This window comes from Malaclemys terrapin, chromosome 1 (genome assembly GCF_027887155.1).
Source record: "Malaclemys terrapin pileata isolate rMalTer1 chromosome 1, rMalTer1.hap1, whole genome shotgun sequence".
Classification (NCBI taxonomy): Eukaryota; Metazoa; Chordata; order Testudines; family Emydidae; genus Malaclemys; species Malaclemys terrapin.
Window position 1 is genome coordinate 123668902 of NC_071505.1, and position 25899 is coordinate 123694800.

Below are 25899 nucleotides of genomic sequence, written 5' to 3' on the forward strand. Positions count from 1 at the left end.
GAGTTACTTTAGTCTCCTGTGCTAGGTGCTGCACTAATACACAAGGCATGTATTCCAGAGTCAATGACCTCCCTCCTATAATGAACTCTGCACATCTGTGTCCATGGGGAGTCCCTCTGAAATCAATGTGGTCCCAGTAGGCACAAGCATCTGCCCTCATGGAGCTTATTGCAGGATTGCTGCCTAAGGTGATAAGAGACTCAGGCAGCGTGGGAGAGGAGACAGTAACATATATACTGTTTGAGAGGTCTAATGGATGGGGCACTGAACTGGGGAAATAGGAGATCTGGGGGCAAATCCTCAGCTAGTGGAAGCTGTCATAGCTCCTTTGATTGCAACAGAGCTGTGATAATTGCCACCAGCTGAGGCGTTGCCCCTAGGCTGTATTCCCAATTCTGCCACCGACTTTGGGCAAATGACTTCACCCCTCTATGCCTGTCCCCCCCGTCCTGTCTGTTTCCATTGTCAGCTCTTCAGGGCAGGGTCTGGCTCCTTAGTGTGTGTGTGTGTGGTGCCTAGATGTCAGAGGTGTCTTCTAAGAGCTCATGTCTTTCTTACACACGCAATAACAACATACACACGTTAGCAATATGTACCAGCCCCATGTCGGAGCCCTGTTCTTCTCATCCGGCTAATAAAGCGTGCTAAGGAAACCCAGGCAGACCGAGCAGTGGCAGGACACCTGGATCTTTGATTGCACTTTACAGGATTTTTGGGGGCAGGAGGGTGTTCAGCGCACGGGTGGGATTTTTGTGTGTGTCAGCCCCATACCACAACCCCAAACCTACAATCAGTGTGTGTGTGGTGCTGACACAGGCGCGGTTTAACCACACTCCACACCCGGGTGTGTTTCACCCGGCAGGATTTCATTTCTCCAGGGCTCCCGGTCGCGCCCCACAAGCAGCCGGGGCTGCTCCCCAGCAGGGTAGGGGTGGCGGCGCCGGCCGGCGGGAGGGAGCCCGCTGACTGCCGTGCTGGGCGGGTCGCCCCTGAGGGGGCTTCCCTGGACTTCCACGCCAGGGCAGGGCGCTGTGACAGGCTGGAAAGCGGCCGATCCCTGCAGCTCCCAGCCCGCCCCTTTCCCGGTGTGTGGGGCTCTCACACACACACACACACACACACACACGCCGCCCGGCCCTCCCCTGCTCTGCGCTGCTTCCCCCGCCGCTCCTGCCCCGTGGCTCTCCCAGCCCAGCCAGACAAGAACCAGCTTCCCAGCCCGCTCCTGCCCCGCGGCCCATCCCCCGGGACAAGCCCAATGTCCTCTGCTCCCCTCCGCTCGCCCACCCTGCGGCCCCACAGGATGAAGAAGGACGAGTCTTTCCTGGGCAAGCTAGGCGGGACCCTGGCGAGGAAGAAGAAAGCGAAGGAGGGTGAGTCCGGGGGGGGGAGAAAGTGAATCAGAGCAACGTGACTCGCAGCAGCTGCTGCTGGCTCCCCCTAGCCGCTGGCCAGGGAAAGGGGGGGGGAAGCTATGGAACAACCCCCCCCCCTTTGTTATTTCCATGGGCTTGAGGGCGAAGGGGGGGGGCAGAGAAAAAGGGGGGAGCTGGAGCGAGAGCCCGCAGGCGGCTGAGCCTCGGCTGGTGTGGTGCCCTGCTGGGGCGAGGGGCGGTGTGCCGGGGCCTGGCCCTCCCGGGTGGGCTGTGGAGACCGTGCTCAGCAAAGGAAGCCTGGCCGCTGGTAGCGCTCGCTGTTGCGGGACAGGCGTCCGGGCAACACAGAGAGGTTTGGGGGAGCGGGTCCAGCCCAGCTTGGTTGCGAGGACACCGCTCATTAAAGACCGGTCCTTGTTTAGCCAGGACTACCGTCAAAGGCTGCAGAGCAATGCACTGGTATCACATTATAAACCCCTGGCGCTCCAGCTTGCTGAATATTGGAAACATCCCATTTACTACTTACTACAAGCTCTTCCTTTATTTACTCCTTGTTCCCTTAAGCAGGGTGAGCCACTTTCACTTTTTTTCTGTCTAGTTTTACTTCCCAGCTCCCAGGCTCTTGCACGTGGGCTCGCAGTTAGGAGTGATAAGCCTGAAACTTTTTTCTGTTGGAAAATGAGCTCATCGTGGTAAAAGGACTGAGAACCACTGCTCCAGCAGAATGCTGTGGTGTTTAGGTTGCAAACAGGGCAAGAGATCCTTTAAATCCAGCCAGTTGTTTTTCAGGGCTGGTCTACGTTCTGTTTTGCTACAGGTGTAACTATTTTGGCTAGGGGTGTGACAGAATCCCTTCCCTCGCTGTAGTGAGTGTCTACAGTGAAGTGCTATCATGGCACAACTGTAGTGTTGCAACTATGCCTTAAGTGTAAATGTAGCCCTACTGTGGACACAGTTGTACTGGAGCCAAGCCATGTCTAGACTATAAAGTTTTGCTGTCATAGCTATATTGGTCACTATTTATATACACCTATACCTATCTCATAGAACTGGAAGGGACCCCAAAAGGTCATTGAGTCCAGTCCCCTGCCTTCACTAGCAGGACCAAGTACTGATTTTGCCCCAGATCCCTAAGTGGCCCCCTCAAGGATTGAACTCACAACCCTGGGTTTAGCAGGCCAATGCTCAAACAACTACTTTTACCAGTATAGTTAATTTCTCTTGGGGTGAGGAGGGCCTGGAATAAGCTATGCCAGCTAAAGCAGAGTTTTGCTGGTATAAATTTCATCCACACTAAGGCCTTCGCTACACTCGGGACTTCACAGCGCTGCTGCGCAAGTGTAGTTGTGCCGCCAGCGCTGCGAGAGAGCTCTCGCAGCGCTGTACGTACTCCACCTCTCTGAGGGGAATAGCTTGCAGTGCTGCGTGCAAGCGTGCAGTGCTGCAGGCTCTGATTACACTGGCACTTTACAGCGCTGTACTCGCTGTGCTCAGGGGGGTGTTTTTTCACACCCCTGAGCGCAGCAAGTTGCAGCGCAGTACACTGCCAGTGTAGCCAAGGCCTAAGGCCTGGCCTAAACTAGAAAATTAAGTTCCTTTAACTACATCAGTCAAAGGTGTGAAAAATCCACACCTCTGAACAATATAGCTAGGTCACCTTAAGTCCCCTTGCAGACAGTGCTAGGTTGACAGAAGAATTCTTCCCTTGCCCTAGCTACTGCCTTTCCGGGAGGTGATAACAGGAGAACCCCTCCCATCAGCATAGGTAGTGTCCATTTTGAAGTGCTACAGCTATGCTGCTGTCACGTTTTAACTGTGGACAAGCCCTCAGGGTGGTGATACTGCTTTAACTGTACCAGTATAGTTAAAATGATGCAAACAAGAAGATACTGCAATTAGATTTTGTAGAACTAGATTTAATTCTTTATAAACTAAACTTAAATTTTCCTTTGATTCTTTGACTCTGAATGCATGTCTAGTCCTATACAGGAAGTATCCCTCATAATCATCATCCTTACTCACAAACAACTGATATCTGGTAGCAGGAAATCTGAGTGTCATTTCCTTATGTTTGAATTTAATTTTGACCTTCTTGCTAATCAGAGACATTCTTGGCTCTGGTCTAGATTAAGATTGGAGGTGAGGGAGAAGGGGATAAATCACTTAATTTGAAACTCCTTTCAGTTAGCTATTGAAATTTTGTACATTTTAATTACACTTAATTATTCTATGAACGGCAATTAACTTTAGTTGTTTTTTTAAAAATATAAATGTTTGGCATCCAAACTTGGATCAAAGGAAATGTTGCTAGGCCACAGCAAACCACAACCCGGGAGAAGAAAAGCCATTTCCTTTGATTAGTACACTTTTTAAATCCAGAGTGTCTCAGACTTTGTCCCACTATTCTATTTCTGAGGTACAGAAGAAATATAGTCACAACGTCCCCTGATATAAGTCAATTTCAAAAGAAGGGGATGGAGGAATTAATTTCTTGGAAGGGACCCCAAACTTTGAAATATACAACTAAGTTTTTGGTTTTTGAAGGTGACTCTGAGCCTAAATAGGTTGCCAGCATCACTTTTAAACAAACAATTTCCACATTGTAGGATTGTATTTTTCAGGACATCCGCTGCCGCAGTCACTTTTATATGAGGCCAAACACGTGTTTTGCTGAGCTTGCCAATTATTTTGCCAACTCCTGTTGTGGCCACAGCTCCCACTGGCTATAGAATTCTTATTTTAATTTTTGTCTTTTGTGTTGAGAGGGGAAACTGCTTGAGTTGTATTACTTTTCTTGATGGGAAGGAAATCTAAATTTGTGATTCTTTCCTTTAAATGGGATGAATGGAAATGAAAAACAACAATTTTCCACAGACCTATGTAGTTACCAATAATTTGTTTATTGCATGCTTATGTTCTGGCAGGGCCAGCATTATGACTTTGAGGGCTTGGAGGTTATTCACCGTAAGGCAAAGTGGCTTCCATTCCTTTAGCTTCTTCTGCCTTCTTCCCTACATCAGCCAATTGTTCCTTTCAACCTGCCAAGGCCCAAATGCAGTATGTGACAAGGATCCAAAATGAAAGCCCCCAAAAATGCACATACAGGAAACTTAAAGTAAATGGTGGGTTTCATTTCTTTAATATAAATAGCCTTCTCCGTAACTTTAGTTTAATGATTCCAGTATTGCAGACTCCAAGCATTTAAAAATCATGAATTGCATCTAAACAATTCATGAAATTAGCTTAAAAATCATGGGATTTTTTTTTTTAAAGTGTTGGGTCCTTTTTCTTTGCCTCCTTGTTTTGAGGCTTTTGGGTGCACATTTTCAAGCTTTGCTCTGCAAACATCAGGCCTAGAAACTGCCTTTTTAAAAATAAAAATAAAGCTGGGATTCTCCCCTAGTGATACATCTCCAGGAACTATGGATTTACACACACAAATTGTGAGACTCAAGATAACGTTGCCAGAATTCACAGACTTGTGGAAATGTAAGACTGGGAGGGACCTTGAGAGGTCATCTACATTGGCAGTACTTTGTTTCTAGATAGTTCTGGTCTAAATTTTCATTAATAATGTGAGAGGGCATGGAATAGAGGGAACTTTGAGACTAAAATGAGTGTCATCCCTTGAAATGAGAAGTATGTGGTCAATCTCTTTCCTCTATGGTTGGGAATGTGGGAAATTGCTCCCCAATCTCATAGTTATTTATTGAAGGAAAAGGCTGTGGGGGCAATAGTTGGTGGATGTTTTCCCAGAGCAGGCCAGCAGAGGGCCCAATAGTCTCTCTCTAAGGCCTGGTCTACACTACGACTTTAATTCGGATTTATCAGCTTTAATTCGAATTAACCCTGTAACCGTCCACACAACGACGCCATTTAATTCGATGTAAAGGGCCCTTTAAATCGATTTCTGTACTCCACCCCAACGAGCGGAGTAGCGCCAAAATCGATTTTAGCAATTCGAATTAGGGTTAGTGTGGCCGCAATTCGATGGTATTGGCCTCCGGGAGCTATCCCACAGTGCATCATTGTGACCGCTCTGGACAGCAATCCGAACTCGGATGCACTGGCCAGGTAGACAGGAAAAGCCCCACGAACATTTGAACTTCATTTCCTGTTTGCCCAGCGTGGAGAGCACAGGTGACCACAGATACCTCATCAGCACAGGTAACCATGCAGGCTGATAATCGAAAAAGAGCACCAGCATGGACCGTGAGGGAGGTACTGGATCTGATCGCTGTATGGGGAGAGGATTCAGTGCTTGCAGAACTTCGTTCTAAAAGACGAAATGCAAAAACTTTTGAAAAAATTTCCAAGGGCATGATGGAGAGAGGCCACAATAGGGACTCTGAGCAGTGCCGCGTGAAGGTCAAGGAGCTCAGACAAGCCTATCAAAAAACAAAGGAGGCAAACGGTCGCTCCGGGTCAGAGCCGCGGACATGCCGCTACTACGCCGAGCTGCATGCAATTCTAGGGGGGGCTGCCACCACTACCCCACCTTTGTTCGTGGATTCTGGGTCGGGGATAGTCTCGACGCCTGAGGATTCTGCCGATGGGGTAGAGGAGGAGGAGGAGGAGGATGAGCTTGCAGAGAGCACACAGCACTCCATTCTCCCCAACAGCCAGGATCTTTTTCTCACCCTGACTGAAGTACCCTCCCAAGCCTCCCAAGCCAGTACCCAAGACTCTGACCCCATGGAAGGGACCTCAGGTGAGTTTACCTTTTAAAATATAAAACTTGTTTTAAAAGCAAACGGTTTTTAATGATTACTTTGCCTGACTTTGCATTCGCGGTCAGTTCAGCTACTGGAAAAGTCTGTAGCTACTGGAAAAGTCTGTTAACGTGTCTGGGGATGGAGCGGAAATCCTCCAGGGACATCTCCATGAAGCTCTCCTGGAGGTACTCCGAAAGCCTTGCCAGAAGGTTTCTGGGCAGTGCATCCTTATTCCCTCCTCCATGGTAGGACACTTGACCACGCCATGCTTGCAGCAAGTAATCTGGTATCATTGCCTGACAAAGCCTAGCAGCGTATGGTCCCGGTGTTTGCTGGCATTCAAGCAACATCCGTTCTTTATCTTGTTGTGTAATCCTCAGGAGAGTGATATCACTCCTGGTAACCTGGTTGAAATACGGGAACTTAATTAAGGGGACAGAGGTGGCCGTTCCTACTGGGCTGTTTGCCTGTGGCGGAAAATAAATCCTTCCCTGCAGTTAGCCAAGCGCAGATGGGAAATTGGCCCTGAAGTTTTCCGCGTTTGGCTAGCAGGGTTCTTCCCTGTTACCAGCCACGCGGTGGGGGGAGGGTACTGTGATCATCCCAGAGAATTCATGGCGAGGGGGGGGGGGGTCGGCGGCGGGGGGGGGGGGGTAGTTTGGTGCCTGCAGGGATCTTCCCTGATACCAGCCATGCGGTGGGGGGAGGGGTACCGTGATCATCCCAGAGAATTCATGGCGGGGGGGGGGGGTTAGTTTGTTTTCTGGTGCTGCTGAATGTTAACAGAAAAACCGCAGCACTCTACTTGCCTGAAGGGGCCCAGACAAGCCCCCCCCACACTGCCCCCCCCCCAACTGGCTGAGATTGGCCAGGCTTCTGCAGCACTCTACAGGCTATGCTTGGTATGTGGGAAAGGAGGGTGCAGAAGCTGTAAAACAATGGCTTACCATGGCCGCATGCAAGCCGAATTCTGTTGCCCAGACCTGTGATCTCTAGCAGCAAAGCCACAAGCACTCAGCATTAAGAGGCAAAATGCGACCTTGCACAGAAATCACATGTGCTATGTAATGTGAACAGTGTTGGTCACCGTGAAAGAGTATAAGCATTGTTCTGCAAAATGTAGCTTTTAAAACAATTCTCTCTTTTTTCCCCTCCCTACAGCAGCTGCAAATTCCTCAAGCCTCCCTCCTCCATCCCGAAGGTTATCACAGATAAGGCGTCGTAAGAAGAAGACGCGGGAGGACATGTTTTCTGAAATTATGCAATCCAGCAGGAGTGACAGAGCTCATCTGAATGAGTGGAAGGAAACAGTTTCAAAGTATAGGAAAGAAGTCAGTGAACGTGAGGAGAGGAGGGACCAACGTGAGGAGAGGAGGGACCAACGTGAGGAGAGGAGAGACGATCGAGATGAGAGATGGCGGCAGGAAGACCAGAGGATGAAGGATGCAACGCTGGGGCTGCTCCGGCGTCTGGTGGAGGTTCAGGAACGGCTGCTGGAAAATAGACTGCCGCTTCAGCCCCTGTTCCACCCTCCCCCCTCCCCATGTTCCGTATCCTCCTCACCCAGACGTGTAAGAACGCGGGGGGGGAGGCTCCGTACACCTTCCCATTCCACCCCAGTAGACAGCCCAAGCAAAAGGCTGTCATTTTTTTAACCTTTTCTTTGTGGCTTTTTCCTTCCCAGCAATCCTCCTCCCAAATACCACCCGGGTTCCCTCCCTCTTTTTCTAATCTATTAATAAAGAATAAATGATTTTTAAATGATAGTGACTTTATTTGGTTTGAAAGAAAGCTGGGGGAAGGGGCAGGGTGGGTTCCTTACAGAAAATCAGTCAGTAAAGGGGGAGGGTTTTCATGAAGGAGAAACAAACAGATATTTCACACGGTAGCCTGGCCAGCCATGAAACTGGTTTTCAAAGCTTCTCTGATGCACAGCGCTTCATGGTGTGATCTTCTAATCGCCCTGGTGTCTGGCTGCGCGTAATCAGCAGCCAGGCGATTTGCCTCAGCCTCCCACCCCGCCATAAAGGTTTCCCCCTTACTTTCACAGAGATTGTGGAGCACACAGCAAGCAGAAATAACAATGGGGAGATTTCTTTGGCTGAGGTCAGAGCGAGTCAATAATGAACGCCAGCGACCTTTTAAACGGCCAAATGCACATTCTACCACCATTCTGCACTTGCTTAGCCTGTAGTTAAACAGCTCCTGACTCCTGTCCAGGCTGCCTGTGTATGGCTTCATAAGCCATGGCATTAAGGGGTAGGCTGGGTCCCCAAGAATAACTATGGGCATTTCAACATCCCCAACGGTTATTTTCTGGTCCGGAAAGTAAGTCCCTTGCTGCAGCCCTTTAAACAGAGTAGTGTTCCTGAAGACGCGAGCGTCATGAACCCTTCCCGCCCAGCCCGCGTTGATGTTGGTGAAACGTCCCTTGTGATCCACAAGTGCTTGCAGCACCATTGAAAAGTACCCCTTGCGGTTTATGTACTCGGTGGCTTGGTGCTCCGGTGCCAAGATAGGGATATGGGTTCCGTCTATTGCCCCACCACAGTTAGGGAATCCCATTGCAGCAAAACCATCCACTATAGCCTGCACATTTCCCAGAGTCACTAACTTTCGTAGCAGCACCTGAGTGATTGCTTTGGCTACTTGCATCACAGCAGCCCCCACCGTAGATTTGCCCACTCCAAATTGATTCCCGACTGACCGGTAGCTGTCTGGCGTTGCAAGCTTCCACAGGGCTATCGCCACGCGCTTCTCAACTGTGAGGGCTGCTCTCATCTTGGTATTCTGGCATTTCAGGGCAGGGGAAAGCAAGTCACAAAGTTCCATGAAAGTGCCCTTACGCATGCGAAAGTTCCGCAGCCACTGGGAATCGTCCCAGACCTGCAACACTATGCGGTCCCACCAGTCTGTGCTTGTTTCCCTTGCCCAGAATCGGCGTTCCATGGATAGAATCTGCCCCATTAACAACATGATCTCCAAAGCACTGGGGCCTGTGGTTTCACTGAATTCTGTGTCCGTGTCCATGTCCTCATCATGCTTGTCGCTGCGCTGCCGCCGCCGCTGCCTCCTCGCCTCGTTTTTCTGGTCCTGGCTGAGCATAAACTCCACAAGAACGCGCGAGGTGTTTGCAATATTCATGAGTGCTGTCTTGACCTCAGCGGGCTCCATGCTTGCCGTGGTATGGAGTCTGCAGTGTTCACCCACCCAGGAAAAAAGGCGCGAAAATGGTTGTCTGCCGTCCGTTGCTTTCATGCAGGGAGGGAGGGAGGGAGGGAGTGAGGCTGTACCCAGAACCACCTGCGACGATGTTTTTTGTCCCATCAGGCACTGGGATCTTAACCCACAATCCCAATGGGCGCAGGAGACTGCGGGAACTATGGGATAGCTATGGAATTGCTACCCACAGTGCAACGGTGCAGAAATCGACGCTAGCCCCGGTACTTGGACGCACACCACCGAATTACTGTGCTAGTGTGGCCGCACTCATTTCGACTTTATACAACCTGTTTCTCAAATCCGAATTATCTAAATTCGGATTAATCCCGTAGTGTAGACATACCCTAAGACTACTCACTGCCAAGAGGCTGTTTAAGAACTCTTGGCAGCAGCAAAATAAAATATCCCTTATTAATGCCCCCTCCCACACTGTCACAGGTCTCAAAATCTGGGTCTGCATATGTAACGCTGACAGACCCCGGTCATCAGCGGGCGGGATCGATCCTGGGACTTCTGGAGCTTAGTACATGAGCTTCAAGCCTGCTGGCTGTTAGCTAAGGCTGTAGAGCAAATAAATAAATAAATAAATATATAATCTTCTCTCTCTCTCGTTCATTAGGTGTTCCTGACTTTAAAAATAATGTCACATACCCTTGCTCCCTTTGTGCAGCTCCCTACTTCAGTCAGAAACTACTTTTCTCCTTTTCCTTTATCTGTATCAAATCTACACTCTAGGAAGTACTGTACTGACAAACCTCCATGTAACATGGTAGTGCCATGATGCAGTTTGGTCTTGGTGTATATTATACAGAAATGTGGTTCAGTCCCATGCTGAAATAGAAACTAGTAACATGATTCAGGAACTGGTTTTGGACTCATCTGTATGTAAAACCAAAACATGGTTTAACGACATCAGGAACGTGGTGTAACCAAGTTCCCCAGTGCAGTTGAATTTGCAGGCTAGATGGGCCTTTAGCTTCACTCAGATCATATAAAAGATGCGGTGCAAGATAAAGCTGTTGTCTTCAGCTTTTAACTTCCCCCAACACCTGTCAGTCAAATTGGAGTGACATTCTATGTGGAAATAAAGAAGAAGAGTGTTTAATTGCAATCTTCATTTCTTTTGTTCTTGCGAAGCTTTTTTCCCTAGCCAGAGATTGTGGGAAAGATTTGAGCAGCAGGTGTCTGACTATTTGTAGCTATATATAATGCCTCTATGGGGAGTGGGTGAGAGAAATACATCAGCCTTAATTGCTAAGTGCTATTTCCAAATGAAAGTGTATAGGGTGAAGGAACTTGTTACAGAAAAAGCGCAATTTATGATTTAGCATGTAATCAGGGAAAGGTGGAGAGAGGGTTGCAAGTGCTGCAGAAGACACAATTAATGTAACTGCATCTAAATAATGTTACGGTTTTGATGGATACCAACAATGACATACCCAGTGGAGGTTAAGGTAAGGTCCTTGAGATCTGGGCTCCAATGTAGCAGGGAGACTGAGCAGCCAGTGGCTTGGTGCACAGTTGACAGCTGCTGGTTTCCCCCTGCTGACAGTGCAGGACCAATGAAAGAGAAGATATAGCCTGGGTCAATAGTGCTCTGTCAATTAGGTAGAAATAGATATGGATATTGCTTTGCCACTATGTTCACGTACAGGCGGATCAGCAGGATAAACAGCTGTGTATCCACTGACTAATGCACCCTATAGCCACTTTACTGCTCTGGGTAGCTCATTTTGATGCAGAGGTCTCCACACAAACTGAAATCCATCTCCAAGTCTAAAGCACCCTATGACTCATCCAGGCAAAGACTTTCCCACTATCCTCTCCATTCTCATTGCCGGGGAGGTGGGAAATCCTGGGAAATAAATGAGCTTATCAACAAAGTGAACAACGGGGCGAGAGTTCCTCAATCTCTTTGAAATCAATGGGACTAGTTGTGTGAGTATGGAATAAAGTTTTCCGAATCAGGTCCACAAGGCCTCATGTCACTATCTTTCAACATGCTAGGTGCTACTTCACTACCCTGTGAAGTAGTGCCATTGCAATCAAGAGGATGGCCAGATTGGACCCACTAGAAAACTAACTTCATCTTTTTTTATTTGAATAGATTATGTGGAATATGGTTTGTAAAAGTGGGTCTTGGTTTTTTTACAGTATCTGTCATGTAGACTCCGGAAAGTGTAGCTGAGTAGATATGCTGCAAAAATTTACTCTGTTTAATTAATTGTTTGTTTTTCCAAATACAACAAATATACCAAAATACTAGATTTGTCGTCATATACAAGGTAAATAAAGAGGGTTAGGATAAAGGGAGGGGAGGGAAAGTGACATACCTAAGCCAGGCATCAGTATTTGGTTGGGATTGACTTTTCCATTTTTGCCGGATTAATTTTTTTAGTGATCAAAACTGCACATTGGACCCACCCCCTACCCAGGGAATCTCCAGGCACCAGGAACATATCCAAGAATGAAACTTAAGGGGGGAGAGCTCAACTTAGCATCCAATATCAAATTGGTCCTTTGACCCACCTCGTACTAGAAATTCTTGATACAGGGACACTCCCAAAACATATGAGCTAGTGTAACACCAATGGAGTTATCCAGCAGTGGTCAGCATTAATGAGGCCCCTTACCAATATCCTGTATTGGGAATAGTATATTAGAAAAAGTGTCTTTTGGTGAATAAACTGTAGTCTTGGGGTCTGTAGTTGGTTTTTGAACATTAGATACAATTGTATTCCATTGGGTCAGAGAGAGTTGTATATACAAATCTCTATTCCAAGCATCTCTGAAACTATCAATTTTTAGCAGAGGCAAGATGGGTGAGGCAATATTTTTTCTATTGGTCCAAATTCTGTTAGTGAGAGAGACAAGCTTTGCATACAGTCTTTGGCAGAGTTTTTTGGACCAGGAAATCATAAAACGATACTGTTGGCTGAGTAAATCTGGGAAGTTTCCTCCAAAACCATAGAATTTCTGGAGTTCCCAATGCATCTGGTCCAAATATATTCATAAGTATATGCTTTAACTGGAGATATGTCCATGATCTGGAGCAGGGCAAGTCAAATTGTTGCCAAAGATCTACAAATGGTTTAAAGTTATCATTGGTTTCAGAGTAGCAGCCGTGTTAGTCTGTATCCAGCAAAAAGAACAGGAGTACTTGTGGCACCTTAGAGACTAACAAATTTATTAGAGCATAAGCTTTCATGGACTACAGCCCACTTCTTCGGATGCATATAGAGAGTTATCATTGTCAATTAGCTGCGACACAGTCATTCCGCTGTCCATCCAATCCCTCCACATCAAAGTTCTGTCAAGGATTTTCAGGCTAGGATTGCTCCATTGGACTGCTTCTACATGGAAGAATGGATGGAAGCAGAACTTCATAGTCAAGTTTGATCAAGATTGTCTCACAGCTGTTTTGGTGGGAGCTCTGGAGCCGCCAAATCTATATTAATTTGATCCTACAATGCCTGAACGGGAGACAGGATGTACCAAAAAATTACACTCCTTTAACTCCCAATGCATTGATGTTCTGTGCTGAGCTTAATTCCTGCTGCTGCTCTGCGATTAGCTAGAGTTTGTTTATTTAATTTAGATTAAATTATTTGAAAAGATGCCTAGCCAAGGCTTTAGGCACCTTAACACCTCATTAATAATACATTGAAATCCCAGGAGCGTTAAAGTAATAATTTCAACAGGAACTCAGCCAGCCACCTACAAAAACTCCTTTTCTCTCCTTTTGTCATTGTGTGAGCATACTCTCAGCCCTCTCTGCAAACCCTCTCAAACAGATGGCTTTTGCAGCCTACCTTGAAGGGTACCAAATTCAGGCTATTCTGGACCAAAAGTGTGTGTATGGGGCATTCCACAGACCCACAGCCCTTGGAGAGAACACCCTGCTAGCTGTCCTCTCTCTTTTATAACAAGGGGGATCCAGCTCTAGCACTCCTGCTGCCAGCAGCTGTGACAGTATGGCACAGGGAGAGAGGCGGTCCCTCAGATAGGCCAGTCCCAGGCATTTAGCACTTTGTAGGTCATTAACCAGTGCTCTGGCTGCCCGTTGGTCTTCAGATGGAGTGTTGATTAATGTGTAGCGCACATAGGGGGCACATTGCAGTCATCTAATCCTGAGGTGACAAAAGAATGGATAGCTGTTCAAAGTCCACATCTGAACGAAATGACCAGACGCAGGTGGCAAAAAGCTGATGTCTCGCATCACTTGTCCTGTAAACAAGGGTGAGGTGAGAATAGAGCTGGTGAAGAGGAGGGCACTTCGGGGCCACCTCACCAGTGGTGAAGGACAAAAGAGCAAACCATCAAGGGATTGCTTTTTGGAGGAACAAGGTTTCCCCTCAGAGCACTCTGGAACTTTTGGGATTCCATTAATCTCTGAGGGTGAACAATCAAAACAGGTTCCTTGTCCTGGCAGGACAGAGAGCCCCAACTTCAAAGTGTAGGAGGTAATGGTTGGACACAGGTTTAAGGTCCAATTGCCTAACCTCCAATCCCAAACCAAAAAACTGGTCCAATTTGTAACCAGTTGCGTGAGTTGAGCAAGTAATGATCTGGAATAGGCCTATGGTCATTATAATGGCCAGGAAATCCTGAGTTGCCTCAGAAGATCCATCATCAACATGCAGATTGAGGTTGCCGAGAACAATCTCTGTTTCCAGTGCCACTGAGGTGAGGAATTTAGTCAGCTCGTGAAAAGCTCCGCTGCCCTGCCAAGTCGAGCGATACACTAAAACTAGTCCCATCTTAATCCTATCCTGGGAATCGCATTCTAGCTGGACACACACTGTCAGATCCAGTTTTGGAGAGGGAGATCTCTTACTCTTCAGGCTAGATGCAGTCAGCACAGTCACACCACCTTCCTGTTGATTTTCCCCCCAACGTACTTCTTGGTTTATGACCTAACGAATACCCAGCTGATGACAACTGTGTCAAGACTGGTCCAGTAGTGTCTTCCAACCTGACTTTGGTAGTACAAAGTCAGAGGTGTCAGCTTTTATTAAATCCTAGAAGGCTGATGTTTTATTTCCCATCAGCCATGTGTTAATCATCATGAACGGAAGGCCGGGATTCTTATCTCCCAGCAACTCCATCTCTTGAGGAGGTGACACCAACAGAACAGAAATTAAACATCTTTTGCTTACACAGACTCCATACAAACTTACTATTACCTTGTCTCTCCCTCTGGGCAACTACCACAGGATCAAGGAATCCAGACCCCAGCAACTGTAGTGGGTCTCAATATTCCCAGCCAATGGCAGTGTAGATCTACCCTCTTGGCCACTTGACGGTGGCCATCCTACAAGGCCATCCCTCTCAAAACAAGAATCCCCCTCATCATTGCAATCACTGTGTCTCCTCCCCCCCCCTCCCCTTTAGTCACCCTGCCACTGTGACCAAATGGAGAGGAACAGCAACATCATCACTCAGTGCCATGCTCGCTGAATCCCGAGGACACTGCCAATCCGATTGTTGTGTAATTAGCAGAGAGAAGAATTCAACACCTGCTTCCCCCCCCGCCCCATGTCCCAGGGTTCAAACCCTTTCATCCACCCTCTCTCAATTTTAAGATGCTCGCTCTCGAAAAGAGAGAAGACTGCACTCAACTTTGACACTTCCTGGCCTCTGACACCACGGGCTAACTCCATATTTCTAATCCTACCATCACCTGTGCCACACAGCCTGGCTGGCCAGAGGTACCCCACCGAGAGATTCTCATCTTAGTGATCTCTTACTTTGCTGGCTTCTCACCGCAACAGGAGAAACTGACTCAGTCATAACATGTTACTGGTCCCCCATCTAAATCCCTCAATGCAAATGTAATAGGGTGGTCTGCCCCTTAAAGGGCCCAGGAGGCCAGAGATCAGCCAGCCCTGTGCTGGAAGAGGAGCCTGGCAGGCAGGTGCTGGGAATCATCCAACCTGCTTAGCAGTGTCAGGTGATTGGGCCTAATGATTACCAGCGAGGGGATGCAGCTGAAAGCTGCAGCTCATGAGAGGGCAGGGAGAAGACTCTCCTGGAAATGCAGCTGAAGCCTGGGAGGTGATGAGAGTATTGGCTGGGTGGAGGCGCTGACCGCTAAAGGTGTCTACACTGCAATTAAACACCTGTGGCTGGCCCCTGTCAGCTGATTTGGGCTGTTCAGTTGTGTGTAGACATTCAGGCTTGGCCTGGAGACTGAGCTCTGGGATCCTCTCCCTTCGCAGGGTCCTAGAGCCCAGGCTCTAGACCGAGCCCGAATGTCTACACAACAATTAAACAGTCCCTTAGCCCGAGCCCCATGAGCCGGAGTCAGCTGACACCTGCAGGTTTGTAATTGCAGTGTAGACATAGCCTAAACTGCCAGGGACCCCCACAATTTGATTTGAGAATAGGACTGTTGTTTTGCTGTGTCACTCAGCATTTCTTTTGTTGTGTTGAACAATAAATAGAGTCCCTAGGTAAGGGCTATGAACTGATCTGTGTGTGGCTGGTTATCTTTCCATGGCTGGTGATTGAGTCTACAAACTTACACTAAATGATCCACTATCTTTTTAAACTCTTTATTTATTTAGGAATTAACAGATCTTTGCTATGTAAATATCAGAGACAATACAATCGTAATTCCAACAGCTATCTTTTGTTGGAGAAACTATACAGTAATATAACAACCAGATCTCTCTATTTAACAACGTTATGTTACAGAATGAGCACCATTTTGCTTCCCATGGCATGAAATGATCCACTATTTAAAACAAAACAAAAACCCTAACGTTCTTCCCCTGAACCTTGCAGAGCGTAATGCTGATTGAGATAATGACTTCTGAGGGAAGATCTACGCTTAAAGTGCTGCATTGGTGCAGCTGCATCGACTGTAGTGTTTAAGTGAAGATGCTCTTATGCCAATGGGAGAAGATCTTCTGTCAACATAGCGCTGTTTGCCCGGGGAGTCAGGTCAGTATAACTGTGTTGCTCAGGGGTCTGGATTTTTCACACCCTTGGGTGACTTAGTTATACCAGCAGGGCCGGCTCCAGGGTTTTTGTTGCCCCAAGTGGCGGCGGGGGGGGGGGGGGGGAGTGGCAATCGGTGGCAGCTCTACCGCCGCTTCATTCCTTCGTGGCAATTCGGCCGCAGGTCCTTCCCTCCGAGACGGACCGAGGGCCCGCCACCAAATTGCTGCCGAAGAGCCCGACGTGCCGCCCCTTCCCCTTGGCTGCCCCAAGCACCTGCTTGCTGAGCTGGTGCCTGGAGCTGGCCCTGTATACCACTATAGGTCTGTAGTGTAGACCTGACCTGAGTAACCAGCAGGAAAATCCCTTTTTCAGCAAGAGTTCATATGCTTCAGATAGTTCAGATGCTTAAATTGTGCTCTGGTTGGTGTTTGCGTCCCCAAAACCTGGGCCTGGACCTCAACTGATCATTTAAAGGAGTCGTTCAACTAGTTCAGCTGGTGAACTTCTTCCGTTGCCAAAACGTAGCAGGCCAGTACTTCACATTTCATTACAATTGGCATTCTTGGTGGCAGTCTTGTCTGCTCTGGGGATTTGCCCTGGCTACAGCCATTGCTGGTCTCCAGATTTCAAGCAGGGGTAACTTATAGTGGTGTTGACTGTCTATGCCAGAGGTTTGCACTGGTGCAGCTATGTCCAGAGTAGGGCCAAGGCTAAGCTGATAGCTCAGCCCTGGAGACGTTAGGCATCAGGGTTGAGGCATGCACTGGGATGGTGCATGGAATCCTGCATGGCTGCTGCCTTGGCTGTAGCTTTTAGTCTGATGTGTGTCTTCTTCATTTTATGACCAGGTTACAGAGTGCCAAATAACTGCAAGAGGCTGGGCACTGTTGTGGTATTTCTTGCCCAACTGGAAACCTCTTGAGTTAACCTGTTTCTTGCAAATCCTGGAGGTGGCACTTGAGACAGGGTTTCACTAAGCACTGCGTATGGTGTCTTGGCATGGGGTGTTCTGTGTGTTTAGACGGTTACCAGAGACCAGTGTTAGATCTTGCTGTTTAACGTCACTCACGGTGTGAAGGGATCATATTGTGTGTAATTTGGAAGCTTGTGTTTAAATGTAGGTGACAACAGTGTAAGGGGGGGAAAAATAAGTAGGGCCCTGATCCCGCAATCCTTGTTCATGCAAGGAGCCCCATTGAAGGTAAGAGGACTGCTTGGATAAGGAGGTGCTACTTTTACGAGTAAGAGCTGCAGGATTGAGCCCTTCCCTAGCTACAACAGTGATTCTGAGCCTCTTCCTCAATGATGCTCTGCCTTTCTGTGTCTGTGAACTGGCTCTTCTCTCTTGTTGATTACTATGGGAGTCCCTCCCATCCGTTTTCCATAGAGCCACGTTCCATATCAGGAAACAACTAATACCGTAGCTCTTCTTGTATCCTCCTTATCTTGTTAACAAGGCATTCTATGTCCCTTTTGTTTCCTGCCTGGCCGGATGTTTGCTCCTCTCCTCCTGTTTCTAAGTTCTTCCACTCTTGTCCACCATTGTGTGCTATGTGGAAAAATAATGAGTAAAAACTCTTGCCACAAGGCTCTGCAGTGACATTTCTGACAAATGATCGCAAACCTCAGGGCCAGTTTGGAGGATCATATTTCACAGCTTCAATACAGTTGAAATGCCATAGCCATGAAATGCAACTTTAAGTGGAAGAACAGACAATTCTTACATCATTTCAACCAATGGGTCTGCAGCACTGGTATTCCTAAATAAAGAGCAAATTAATAATAAAGTGGAAAACATTCTAGGTATTAAATGCCATATTTCACCAATGTTGTGTATTAGATAACCCAGCTATTTGTGCAATAGCTACTTAAGAAAAGCATTGGTGATGGCAACGGGTCTTAGTGGATAGAGCACTAGACTGGGAACCTTGAAACCTGAGTTCTGTCCCCGGCTCTGGCACCGACCTGCCTTGTGACAGCACTTCACCTCTCCGTGCTTTGTTTTCCTTCTGTATAAAGCAGGGAGAATGATACTTAGTTCACTTCTTGTAAACTCCTCTCATGAGATCTGTGGATGAAAAGCACTGTAAGAGCCAAGTGTAGTTTATTATTCATGTATGCCCAGCGAGGTATTCTGAGGTGATGGAAGAGTGGCACGCAGCTTTCAGTGTCAGAGTTGGAAACACTGATTTCTAGTTGATCTGCATATGAAAGGGTGATATATTAACAAAAAGAGAGAGAGACACACACAGAATCTTTGGTCTGCACTTGGTTAGCTGTTATGATCTATTTATGCACCATCACTGCTGCTCATGTCTATGTAAAGTTAAATAAGTAGATCAATGGTGGAATGAAAGCTGGTTAAGCAGAACTGATTGTTTTTAGAAGCAGAATTTACATGTTTTATGTTGTATCATTTTAAAAGTATAATTCTAACATGTACCTATATGGAGGCAGGTGACAGTCCTGCCTTGCTGGATACACACTGGACTGAGTCCAACTTATTTCCCTTCCTAGTGTTTCCGTAAATAACAACAAACATGAATTTGCTTCTGAGCTTGGCTGTTCATAAGATTCTCCCCTGCAGGGCCCCTCTGCCCCTGCCACCAGTTCCCTCTGCATTGGGCCAGGTCTATACTTAAAAGTTTTGCTGGCATAGCAGTGTCAGTTAGTTAGGAGTGTATCTTTGTTGTTGTTGCTTTTTTTAAATGATGTAGCTATGCTCGCAATGTTTAGAGTTGCCAACTTTCTAATCGCACAAACCCTAACACCCTTACCCGAGATCCCGCCCCTGCCCAGCAGCCCTGTCCCCCGCTTACTCCATTACCCCACCCTCACTCACTTGCTCATTTTCACCAGGCTGGGCGAGGTGGGTGGAGTGCGGGAGGGGGTGAAGGCTCTGGTTGGGGGTGCAGGCTCTGGGATGGGGCTGGATATGAAGGACTTGAGGTACAAGGGGGGCTCTGGGCTGAGGCCAAAGGGTTTGGAATGTGGGAGGGGGTTCCGAGCTGGGGCAGGGGGTTGAGGCGTGGGAGGGGCTTCGGGGTGTGGGCTCCAGGAGGGATTTTGGGTGTGGGTGGCGGCTCAAGGTTGGGGCAGGGGGTTGGAGCATGGGAGGCAGTGTGGGCTCCAGGAGGTGCTTACCTTGGGTGGCTCCCGAGTCCATGGAAGGAGCAGCTCCTAGGTGGAGGTGTGGCCAGGCGGCTTTGCGCACTGCCCTCATTTGGAGACACTGCCCTCACAGCTCCCATTGGCTGTGGTTCCTGGCCAATGGGAGCTGTGGAGCTGGTGCTTGGGATGGGGGGCAGTGCATGGAGCCACCCTGACCGTGATTCCGCCTAGGAGCTGAGGGACACATTGCTGCTTCTGGGGAGCCAGGTAGGGAGCCTGCCAGCTCTGCGCCAACCGGACTTTTAATGGCCTGGTCAGTGGTGCTGACTGGAGCTGCTAGGATCCCTTTTCAACTGGGTGTTCCGGTTGAAAACCAGACACCTGGCAACTCTAGCAATGCTGTAGATGCAGTTATACCGGCGAAAGAATTTTTTTGCCAGTATAGTTTATTTCATTCAGGGAACTTGTCTAAGCTATACTAGCAAAAGCTTTTAAGTGTGGACAATACCGCTGAGAGAAATGGTGGATTTTTTTATATGATATCTTGGGTTGTAGCTAAAAACTTTCACCTGATCTGGCAGCAGCAAGAGTCAGCAGAATAGCTCTGCATCTTTATTAGACAGGTTGAAAAACAAGAAACATTTTAAAAAAATTGAAATACTGAAGTTGTTTTCATGTCAAAGTGTTTTGAAATAGTTTTTTTTTTAAGTTTTCACTAAAAATTTTTTCAAAAACATTAGCAAAATAGTTATCAAAATACTTAATTTACAGAAAATCAGTTTTCACAACTGTTTTTAAAAATATTGTTGGAGGGGAAAAGGCATTTTATAGATTGCTCAGTTCCTTTGTGGTGGTTGATTTGTGGTGGTTTAGGCTGGACTATATCTGCAATGCATGAAATCATGCCTACTTCAGTACTTTCTATGGATTGTACCATTTTAGGGCTCTTTATTATTGTAAATTTTATTCAAGTTATTCACAGCTCAGTACTGTTGGAGTACAGAGGGCTTATTCAATACAGTTCTGAGTTTTATATACACAAGGAGTATTGTAGAATTAAATCTCTTTGGCATATTTTAAAAGTAGCTGCCTAGGCCAAACATTGGCATATGATTGATGTTTATCCTGTCATCTTTTCACTTTCTGCAGCGAACCGCAATTGCCTCCATCATTCTTCACCCAAGAGAATGTTCTGTCTGTGGTCCAAAACGTTCTGCATTTAAGCCTTGATCCAAAGCCCACTGAAGTCAATGGGAGACTTTCAAATTACTTCATTGGTCTTTGGATCATGCCTTTATTTCACAAGAATGGGGGCTTAGCTGGTGAACTCCTTCCATTGCCAAAATCTATCAGGACAGTTTCTAGGTAAGGGTACACGAGCTAGGTGAAGCAGACTCTGCTTGCTGTAGGGTTTAGTGTTTTAGCAGCTTCAGGCTTGCTGCTCAGCCTATGTGATAACTTTATCCACGGTGCAGAGAGGTTTCCTGGTACAGGAAGTACCAGATATGCATGTGGTCAATACTGTGGACACAGAGGTCCACAAACTTGAGGGCGTGGGGAGTGAGTAAAAGTATCTGACTGAGATTTTCAAAGTTGCCTAGGGGGATTTGGATATCCAATTCCCATTTATTCTAAAGGTGATTAGGTTTCCAAATCTCTTGCACGTGGATGAAAATCTCAGCCTGTGTTTATGAATTTGGAAGCGTGGGGTATTATGTGAGGATACATGGGACATAGAGAACCCTTGATGACTAAATAAATAAATAAATAAATAAATAATAAATTAATGGAGATATCCTATCTCCTAGAACTGGAAGGGACCTTGAAAGGTCATCGAGTCCAGCCCCCTGCCTTCACTAGCAGGACCAAGTACTGATTTTGCCCCAGATCCCTAAGTGGCCCCCTCAAGGATTGAACTCACAACCCTGGGTTTAGCAGGCCAATGCTCAAACCACTGAGCTATCCCTCCCCCCACTACTTGTTAGGGACATCAGAAAAGCTAAGAACACAGTAAACTGACACTGGCATATACCATAAGAAGGACCCACTGCTTTCATATAGCAGTGTCTCTTTGTGACTTTTGACCATCATTACAGCTAGTAGAGCCTGTAACTGGAGCTGCTTTATGCTTCCCTTGTTAACCTCACAGATGTGCACCACCATTTCATATTTTCAACCTTACCATGTACCTGTTTCAGTGGTTCATCTTCCTCAGCACATCAGCAAGCAAAGAGGCATCCCTCAAACCCGTGACGGTTTTTTTAGAAGACTTAGTGACAGCAGGAAGTAGGGAAGAGAAAAGCTGGTTACCCGCAGTCTTTCCCTTGCATTGACCTCAAGTCATCAAAGCAGTCATGACTTCAGCAGATTTTGTTCTCTGACATCTCGGGCATCTGGATGCAGTTATTTATAATTTACTGCAGAAGCGAATGACTAAAAGTCAGCCTGCTGTAGCTAAAACAGAAAAACCTAACCCGCTAGTCAACCTGAATCTGTGCCTGTTGGGATCTGATTGACGCAACAGGCTATGTCTAGTCAGCGATCATTGTGTCGATTCTATTGATGCCTTACTCTCTAATGGAGCTCTTATGTTTTCATTACCACCTGACACTTTTCTCCTCCCCAAGTATATTCTCTATCCAGTTTTTATCCTCACATGAGGCCTCCATGACTCTGAGTAATGTGGTGATCAGTGACAACTTGTGGCAGTAATACTCCGCCCCATCACATGGTTTTCCAGCGGAGGATGGTGACTGTTGGGAGGGATGTGTTGTTACTTTAGGTGGGTTTTGTCTTTGAAATATGTTAAATACATTAGTTGTTACTGCTGGAGGTTACTGATTCCCACAGGGGCTGTATTAGGTCAGTTGATGCAATAGATGGCGTTACATAGAGTTTATGATGTTTTCCTGGCCACATGTGTGGTAGATATGGAATACCTCTTGCTTTATGTGCTATTTTTGTTACCTTCTTTAGTCATCACCTCTGAGATGGATAATCCCTGTGTGTGTGCATGCACATGTGTGTACACACTACTGGATGGAATGTGTCCAGCCTGCCCACATATGTATTTATTGACTTGGGGCTTGTCTACATGAGGAGTTACTGTGAATCTACATTATACCAGCTTGCTGTGTAGTAACTCATGGTGTGGACACCACTACAGCAAAAGTCTGAGAGAGTGGCTTAACATACTGCACTTTGAAGTAGTATGCTAAGCCGTACGCTAGGACTTCCACTGTGCTGTAACAATGTCTGCACAGCAAGTTGGTGCACTACACATTCACACAGTGGCTTACCGTGCAATAAGTCACCATGTAGACAACACTGGAACTCCATCTTAACCACAAAGAAACCTGTGTTTCTGCAGCTGGAAGTCATGGATTCTGTGCTGCATGTAGATTAATTGAAAAACATGGTGTGCAACATGATTCCAGTTCAGTCTTGCCTTAAGGATTTGGTTGGCAGAATATTTATTTTTTATTTATGTATGTATTGGAGGAGTGGGGTAAGGTGGAGGGAGAGGGGAGAAGGCAGTGTAGCCGAGGTGATATGGCCCTGGACAGGGTTTTATTTCTGGCCCTGCTGTTGGCTGGCAGGGTGACCTTGAGCAAGTCTGTTATCGCTCAGTGACTGCTTCTCAGAATTTAAAAAGAGGATAACGATACTTGCCTCTTCTGTAAAACACTTGGAGATCTCTATAAGAGCTCGTTATTATTATTATAAAAACACTTTTCAACACCCAATAAATGTATTTTCAAGCGATCATAAAACAGGCTTTAATGACTTCCAGTTCCTCATTTAGTATTTCTTATTTAAAATGATTGAACTGTAATACAAATATACACTGAAAAGAAACGATGTCTTTTTCAGTGTAGGTGCCATATGTTGGCAGTGAAAACTTTAATTAGCTGAGAGAGAGAGAGCTGTACACCAGTTCTTTGGCGAGGGGAAATAAACTCCTGGTGTCGTGAAACGTGGGAGTTGGATGAGCTGGAGAACTATTACAGTCTCTTTATAGAGCATGTTGTCTGTTTCTCACTATCTTTAAATAAAAACAATGTGTGATCCTCAAAACACATCTTCCCACTTAGCCTGCTTGGCAAATGTTTGAAGACATATTATTAAATAGATGCAAAGATTGCTGTCTTTTGCAGTTTAAAATAGAATGGCACTTGCATACCGTAGTCTTCGTCTGGCATAGTGGTATGGATATAATACATAGCTCTGGCACACACACAGGATTGAATCTTATTTTCTTCAGGGGTGGTGGAGTTTTGGAAGGGTTCCCAGGCATCTGATTGTGAACTTTCCCTTAATGTGCCTCTCCTAATTCACTCTCCTCTGGTCTTCATTCACCTGCGATCTAGTTGGGATCACCATTTGCCTCCCTTCCTGCTCATACTCCAGGGATCTGCTACAGTGACACTACCTCACTAGGATGTTCGGCAGGAAAGGAGTGGCTGGCACTATATCTTTATTCTATGCTGAGTCCAACCCCTTAGGGATCTATGCCACTGTTGACTCACTGGTAAGGCTGTTCTCACCCCATCCTGGAGCCCTGTCATACTGAAGCCATTTAACTTCACTCTAATCAGAATTGGAATTTACATACCCACTGAAGTGCCTGGAAACAGTATGGGACTTCCTAGGTCACAGTGAAAGGAGTTTCATTGCACTAGGGGATTTTGCTTGAGAGCAAATCCAGCCATGGGGAGGCAGCGTGGTACAGTGCAGAGTTTTCTCAAGAAAGTGAAACTATAGATAACAAAAATCTGTCCTGATGGGGAAATTTCACTTTTGTAATGGACAGGACTGCACAAGCGACACTGTTGTTCCAAGAATGCTGGGCATTTTGGCATGTCACAGCGTGGGTAGTAACTTGACTCTGTAAATTGACATTGGGACGAAGGAGGAGTTCTCACTGGAGAACAAAGCCCAAGTAATCAGGCTTCTGTCCTCTGAATGGCCTGAGCAGGATGTGGAGAAGGAAAGATTCCCATGCTAACCTACAGCAGCCCCTATGTGATGATTCTTGGCTGCTGGATCTATGCAACTGTGGTTCAAGGGGGCTGTTCTTATACTGTGTGAACTTTCTGGGGCAGGGGTTGCCTTTGTGTGGGATTTTTGTGGTGCCTAGAGCAATGGGGCCGCGGTTCCTGTTTGGGGTGCTTGCACACTACTACATTAGAAACAGGAAATAATAGCAAAGCCGCTTCTCTTTCCTGGCTCTGAGGCCACCGCCTTAGTGAGAAGGAAGGTGTCTATCTCTCTGGGCAGCTGTTCTGCCCACTTCTCCCCACCAGCCTGAGTCAGGGTCAGGCTGTGTGGCTTTAAAAATTTTTTTAGATTGGTCAACGGTTGGATTTGAAGGGCTCACTTCCTCTTCAAGGTGCCCAAGCCCACTGAACATCTGCCCGCCAAGACCGTGCTGCTGCTGCACCTCATGGCACAAAATAATGTCTTGCCTTATGCAGACTATAAGGTAGGCTGGTGCCTGATGCCACTGATGTGTCTCCTTAGAATAAAAAGGGAATGCAACAGGCTAGACTGACAGACCATGAGGAATTTCTAGCCTAATCTCCAAAACTCTGCACCTCCTGTTCAGTGAAATATTTGAACTCTTGGATGCTCACCCAAATCTATAATCCAAACATTTGGATCCTTTCACAAAACTCTGAGCCTGTTTTGGTTGGTACTTGAGCTGATATTTCTCATGGTTGAGTCTTCTCCTGAAATTCCAAGAATAGTCATGTGGTTAGAATGCTGGACTGGATTAGGACTCAAAGTCCTGAGTCCAGTTTTGGCTGTGCTACAAAATTTCCATGTGATCTTTGGCATGTCACTGAGTCTCTCTGTGCTTCAGTTCCCATCTATAAAATGGGAATACAAGTATTTTCTATTTCCCACCTTCTATCTGATTTGACTACTTTGTTTGTAAACTGTTTGGGGGCATGACAGAGTAAGAAATAGTTCAAGTATCAGGGGATAGCTGTGTTAGTCTGTATCCACAAAAACAAAGAGTCCGATGGCCCTTAAAGACTAACAGATTTATTTGGGCATAAGCTTTTGTGGGTAACAAACCCACTTCTTCAGATGCATGGAGTGAAAATTACAGATGCAGGCATTATTATACTGACACCTGAAGAGAAGGTCATTACCTCACAAGTGAAGAGCCAGGGCCCTCCACTTGTGAGGTAATTCCCCTTCTCTTGACATTGCCCTCCACTTGTAAGGTAACTCCCTTCTCTTCATGTGTCAGTATAATAATGCCTGCATCTGTAATTTTCACTCCATGCATCTGAAGAAGTGGGTTTTTTTACCCACGAAAGCTTATGCCCAAATAAATCTGTTAGTCTTTAAGGTGCCACCGGACTCCCTGTTGTTCTTACTCTGTGTTTGTCTAGCAGCCAGCATAATGGGGCCCTGTTCTTGGTGGGACCCCTAGAGGCTCTTGCAATACAAATAATAATTTCCTGAATATGGCAGAACTGGAAACCATTAGAAAAACTCCTTAAAAGGTCAGA

The 25899-nt window shown here is 46.6% G+C and overlaps 1 protein-coding gene across 1 annotated transcript in view; it reads left to right on the plus strand.

Moving 5' to 3' along the window:
• The first annotated feature begins 1115 nt into the window (after positions 1-1115).
• PARVB (parvin beta) overlaps positions 1116-25899 on the plus strand; it is a 109434-nt gene continuing 84650 nt past the window's right edge. The window contains exon 1 of the mRNA XM_054037905.1: positions 1116-1373. Coding sequence (XP_053893880.1) covers positions 1259-1373 — 115 coding nt within the window. The 5' untranslated portion in view covers positions 1116-1258. The remainder of the gene's footprint in view (positions 1374-25899) is intronic.